The 6,060-nt window shown below is 37.9% G+C and overlaps 1 protein-coding gene across 2 annotated transcripts in view; it reads left to right on the top strand.

Moving 5' to 3' along the window:
• Nucleotides 1–6,060, top strand: part of Atrn (attractin) — a 195,647-nt gene that overhangs the window by 93,714 nt on the left and 95,873 nt on the right. For both annotated transcript variants that reach the window (XM_004634258.2, XM_023718635.1), the window contains 4 exons: nt 438–528; nt 1,114–1,357; nt 2,091–2,274; nt 3,930–4,084. In XM_004634258.2, coding sequence (XP_004634315.1) covers nt 438–528; nt 1,114–1,357; nt 2,091–2,274; nt 3,930–4,084 — 674 coding nt within the window. The remainder of the gene's footprint in view (nt 1–437; nt 529–1,113; nt 1,358–2,090; nt 2,275–3,929; nt 4,085–6,060) is intronic.

The following is a 6,060-nucleotide window of genomic DNA, read 5'->3' on the forward strand; positions in this document are numbered from 1 at the left end:
TTTTTTTTTGGTGGAACCGGGGATTGAACTTAGGCCCTTGCGCTTACCAGGGAAGCGCTTATTCCACTGAGCCATCTCCCCGGCCCAATTTCTCCTTTTGATTGAGGAAAAAATTACTGTAAGTAACTTAAGTCTTGTTGGTACTGTGTATGCAACATTTAGGTGATTTAGACTGCATGTGTGAGGTGTTTTCAGGTGTTAGAAACTTCATTTTTTTTTTTTTTTTTAAATTTCAGGGTTGTGTAGTTCAGCTCCCCTTCCTGAGTTCTTTTATGCCCAGTGGGCCAGGTTTTAGGTGTTTGTCAGTGTGACAGGTTCCTCCTGTATGTATAGTAGATTTAATGAGCATCTGCAAACTGGCTTATGTCACAAATAAGAGGATACAGAATGTTCTGATTTGCCTTTTGGATAAAAATACTTGTCTGTTTTCTTTGTAGGTATGACCTTGTTTCTAAGGAATGGCTTCCACTGAACCGTTCTGTGAACAATGTGGTTGTGAGATATGGTCATTCTTTAGCCTTATATAAGGTAAGGTATTATATAATGTTTGTATTAAACAATAACCTCAGCTCCTCCTTAGTGCGATTATGTATTGTATAGTAGAAAAGGTAGTCAATATTGGCCTCTAATTGGAAAAAAATGGTAGAGGTTAAGTAATTGGGTAAATTGTAAGTAGAAACTGAAGTTGCAGGGTTTTTCTTTAACCCTGACTATGCTCTGAATGTTTAAAAATGTAGATTAGCACGTAGATTAACCTTTATGCCCATTAGCAAAGTTTAGACAAGAATAACCAGATTGTAATGTGACTGAATAATCATTTTCATTTCCTTGTTTTTGTAGGTGTATGGTAGAATGGGGCAGCTTTATTTTTCTAAGTCATTTTATTCTGTAAAAGATCTCATTTGAGGAAGTCTAAGAAAAGTGGCAAAGTTTTAGAGAAATAGAATATTTGTTTTACTTTGTTCCTTTCTCTATCCTTTTCCTAATAATTCCTGAAAGGTACATTTCATCAGTAATTTTAAACTTAATGTTGAGATTTTGAACTGATCATTTTTTATACTCAAATTTTAATTTTTAATATTTTAAAAAATCTTATTTACATTTTCCCCCCAGGATAAAATTTATATGTATGGAGGAAAAATTGATTCAACAGGGAATGTGACCAATGAGTTAAGAGTGTTTCATATTCATAATGAGTCGTGGGTGTTGTTGACCCCAAAGGCAAAGGAGCAGTATGCAGTGGTTGGGCACTCAGCACACGTCGTTACACTGAAAACTGGCCGAGTGGTCATGCTGGTCATTTTTGGTCACTGTCCTCTCTATGGCTATGTAAGCAATGTACAGGAGTATGACTTGGGTAGGTATATTTTTTCCCAGTGGATATGTTTTGAACATCACATTTAAAACCTAAATTCATGATGAGGATGGTTTAATGAAATTCAACCTAACTTGATCCAGTTGTTTTTCTTGAAACCCATTTAACAATCATATGTGTTACCAGTGAAATTCAGCTTATTGATGCCCCTATGTAATAATGTGTTTGCTACTGTTGACTTGGAAGAAGTCAAAAGTAGTACTAAATTTTTTGGGGTGTGTGTTAAAATAAAAAACAACAAATACTCAGAAAAATTTGAATAGCTCTTTAGAGATTAGTGTGTATGTGTGTGTGTGTGTGTGTGTGCATGTGTTGTGTATTTCCCTCTTTGGTCAGATTTTATTGTATCTGTTGTTACTCATTTAGAGTGTCAGGTATAATTGATGTCTTGTGAAAGTAGGCCTATGAAGGTATTGATGACTAAGGTCATAGGAAATTAAATGTTCATTTGTAGGGTTGATTACATTTTAGTGACATTCTTTTTCTGTGTAGCATACAAAACATTTAACTGAAGTTTGGCCACATGGATTTGATATAAGTTTTAGATGGCTTTTTTAAAATAGATGAAGGGCTAGGGATATGGCTCAGCAGCATAAGTGCCTGCCTGCCAAGTGTAATCAGACAATCCCTTCTGTTATCCTAAATTGCTTATATTTTAAGTAGTAGAGAAGAGGTGATTGCAATGTTTACCTTTAACTGGTTTTTCTCTTTTCAGATAAGAACACTTGGAATATATTAAATACGCAAGGTGCCCTTGTGCAAGGGGGCTATGGCCACAGCAGTGTTTATGATCACAAGACCAAAGCCCTATATGTTCACGGTGGCTACAAGGCTTTCAGTGCAAATAAATACCGGCTCACTGATGACCTCTACAGATATAGTGTAGATACTCAGATGTGGTAGGTGGTTTTTCATGGGCTTTTTACTTTAAGATGTGAATTCAGAAAAGGTAGTTGGTGGGAAAATGTGCTATATTTTTGCTTTTAGACTTGGTAGAATATCTCTTGGCATTGTACAAAAAGAAATTAGGAAACAAACATAAGGCAAGAAAGGAGTCAGTATTTATATTTTTATATTTCTCTATAATTCTATAGGGGGATGATTAGAAAATGCTTTAGTATCTTTTTTTTTTTTTTTTTTTTTTTGTTCCTCGAATGCCTTCAGTGCACTTTTGGCCAGCGGGAGAGTTGTGAGGTTCGAACTCCAGCAACCTGAGGCTGACAGCTTTGTGGAAGCAGCCACGTAAAGGCCTGAGCTAGGGCCAGGCCCCTTTTAGTATCTTAAAGAATAAAGTAAATAACTGAGTTTGTACACACTTTTGTAATTAATTAAAAGGTTTTGTTTGCTTTTTTGATAATAGTTCTGGGCATCAAACCCAGACACTTGCACATGCTAGGCAAGTACCCTACCATTGACTTACATCTCTCATCAAGAGATATGCAATATTTAAGCTTGTCTTGATAGCAAACTGTAGCTTTTTAGCATCAGTTACTGGTGTCCTCCCATAAAATTAATAAACAAGATGTCTTTATAACTAATTGGTAGAGCTTTCCTCACTCTGAACTGTGGATATGCCTCTGAAAGTATGCTGATATTAACAAATGTAAAGAAAATTTGAATTATGAAATAATATAATTATAAGCCAATAATTTCTTTAAATTTTTTTTCATTTATTTTGTGGGGGGTGCTTGCAGGTTAGCTCAGTTCTGTAAAGTGCCTGCTTGGACAGACTCAGTCAGGGGCAAAGGACCATGGTTCAATCCCCAGAACCACATGCTCCACCAGACCTACCCTTAAAGCAGCCTGAGTCACCCCCCCAAAAAAAAAGAATTATTTATTTGATACAGGGTCTTGCTATGCATCTTGGACTCATAGTGATCCACCTGTCTCAGCCTTCCCTGTAAATGCTAGGATTACAGGTGTGTGTCACCACGCCCCCCAGTTTTGACAGATGTGTGTCACCACGCCCCCCAGTTTTGGTGGCTGGCATAGTGTGTCCGGAGCTCTGGGGCTGGCATAGCATGTGGTACTAGGGATCAAACCTGGGTCCTTGCACTTGCCAGGCATGCACTTAGAACGCCGAGCTGTCTCCCCAGCCCTAAGCCAATAGTTTCTATTCCTTTTTATATTTCCTCATATATTTAAGACCATGTCATGGACATGTTTTTACATGTTGTCATAAAAAAATTATTTTTGTGGCTAATATTCCATTACATGAGGATACTCAGCTGATGTAGTTAGTGATTTTGATTTCTAGCTTTTGTCTTTTTGTTAAGTCATTGTAAAGAATCTTCTTTCTACATTTCACAATTTCCACTCAGAAATTATAATTATAGTGCCTTAGGGTGTGAACATTGTAAAGCTTTTAATATATTTTGCCAGAATTCTCACAGATCTTCTTTCATATTTGTTAAGAAAATTATATATATCAGAGCAGTATGGAAGCAGACTTAAGTCTGAAGTTAATAAAATAGGGCTATGTTTGCATTAGCAGATAGAGAAATATTCTTTAAAAACTAACCTTATATTTATTATTTTTAAATAAACTCAAAAGGACCATTCTTAAGGACAGCCGATTTTTCCGTTACTTGCACACAGCTGTGATAGTGAGTGGAACCATGCTGGTGTTTGGAGGAAATACACACAACGACACATCTATGAGCCATGGTGCCAAGTGTTTCTCTTCAGATTTCATGGCCTATGACATTGGTAAGTCTTTCAAAGCCATTTAGCTTCAGGAAAGTTTTTGTGGAGGGCAGCTTTGTTTATTTATCTATTTATTTAGGGCAGCTTTAAACAAAATAACTGAAAATATTACTAGTTCAAAATGATCTCACCATTTGGAAGAAATCTAGATGATGGTTTTATATTTATTTGATTAAGGTTACACGTTTACTGAAAGTATAACTTCTATGTTAGGTTCTTTCTTAAGTCAGTATTGCTAACTGCTTGAATATTACTGTGTTTGAGGCTGAGTTGAGATAAGTGATTTCTCCATTTTTACGAATGTCCAACCGGGTAGAGCTGGAGTAGTAACCTCCAGCATTGTGTTCACACATATTCTTGATTGGATAATATACTTTTGACCACAAGAGGGCAATGTTTGTTTATGCAAAACAAGTACAGTGCAAGAAATTTTCTTATATAAATACTAGATGTTCATTTTCAAACATTTAAAAAAAACATTTTTATATGTGGTAAATACACATAAAATTTCTAATCTTCATATTTTAAGTGTGTAGTTCAATGAAATTAAATACATTCTTAATATTTACCTCTAGCACTATCATTCACATTCAGAACTATCTTCATAATGTAAAACTAAGACTGTCTACCAATTAAACAATGACTCCGTTTCCCTCTTCTCTCCAATCTTTGCAGCTACCATTCTTTTATCTCTGTAATTGTGACTATTCTAACGCAGGTGTTACCTTTCAACAGACATTTAAGCGTTGGCTGCTGGGCTTGTACATTGGGGATAAGGTGAATGAATTACAGCCCTTAGCTAGCATAGTGATAGGGGAGGCAGAGAACTGCACAATGTAACTGCAGTTCAGACATTTCTTGCTTAAAGGAATATATGAGAGAGTCTCTTGAGTATCTTTATCCTTAAGTTGGAGGAGGGGGAAGGGTGGGAGGGAGGACCTTCTTGAGGAGGAGCCATCTAAGTGGGGTCCTGAGGAATTCTGGGAAGCAGGCGGATGAAGTCAAGCATTACTTCCCAGGCCCTGGAAGCCTATGTATAGAGACACAGGCGGCAAGAGATCATGGCACATGGTAGAGTAATTTTGCATGGGTCATAACACAAAAGGCGGCAGTGACCTTAAGTGAAACTAGAGAAATAAACAGCAGTCAAGAGAGGCCATTCTGATCTTGAGAAGCTCACTGTGTCTTGCTGAAGGATGTGGGTTATTTGAAGCATCTTCCAGAGGAGGTGATGGAGTCATACTTATGTCTCAGGAAGATCTTTAAATGGCATTTTAATGAGTGGTTGGAAAGGGGCCTGTTGATAGGTAGGATGCTTCTGCTGAAGTCTTGCTCAGAGTTTGAACCAATGTGGTGAGCATGGCCCTGAGAGTAAAGAGTTAGGCCTACTTTGATGACAACAGGAGCATGAAGATTACATGGGGTGTGTTTCCAGAGAGATGCAAGCTAAAATAAAGGAGTAAGGTGAGTACCTCAGGTGGAGGTAGATCTGGGAGAGACATTAAAAATGAGAGATGAGGCCAGGCAAGATGGCACACACATGTAATCCCAGCAGTCAGGAGGCTCAGGCAGAGGTACTGCTGCAAGTTTGAGTCCAGGCTAGTGTACATAGTGAGTTTAAGTCCAGCCTGAAATGCATAGTGAGACCTCTACCTCTGGAGAGAGACAGACAGACACAGACACACACACAGAGAGAGAGAGAGAAAGAGAGAGAGAGAGAGAGAGAGAGAGAGAGAGAGAGAGAGAGAGAGAGAGAGAGAATGTGTGTGAGTGTGTCAGGCATATTTAAATGCTGTGTTGAAAGCCCCAGGGTGTTGCAGGCCCAAAGGAGAGATGGTCAGTCATCTACCCAAGAGACAGCACAGCAGCAACTGGCATGTCATGACAAGCAGCCTGTATTCAGAAGACCAGAATGACAGGAACTCCAAACATAAAACTACTATTACAGATTACCATCTTCAGTGCAGTTGCTTAGTTCA

Source organism: Octodon degus, unplaced genomic scaffold, assembly GCF_000260255.1.
Source record: "Octodon degus isolate 3935 unplaced genomic scaffold, OctDeg1.0 scaffold00060, whole genome shotgun sequence".
NCBI classification, from domain to species: Eukaryota; Metazoa; Chordata; class Mammalia; order Rodentia; family Octodontidae; genus Octodon; species Octodon degus.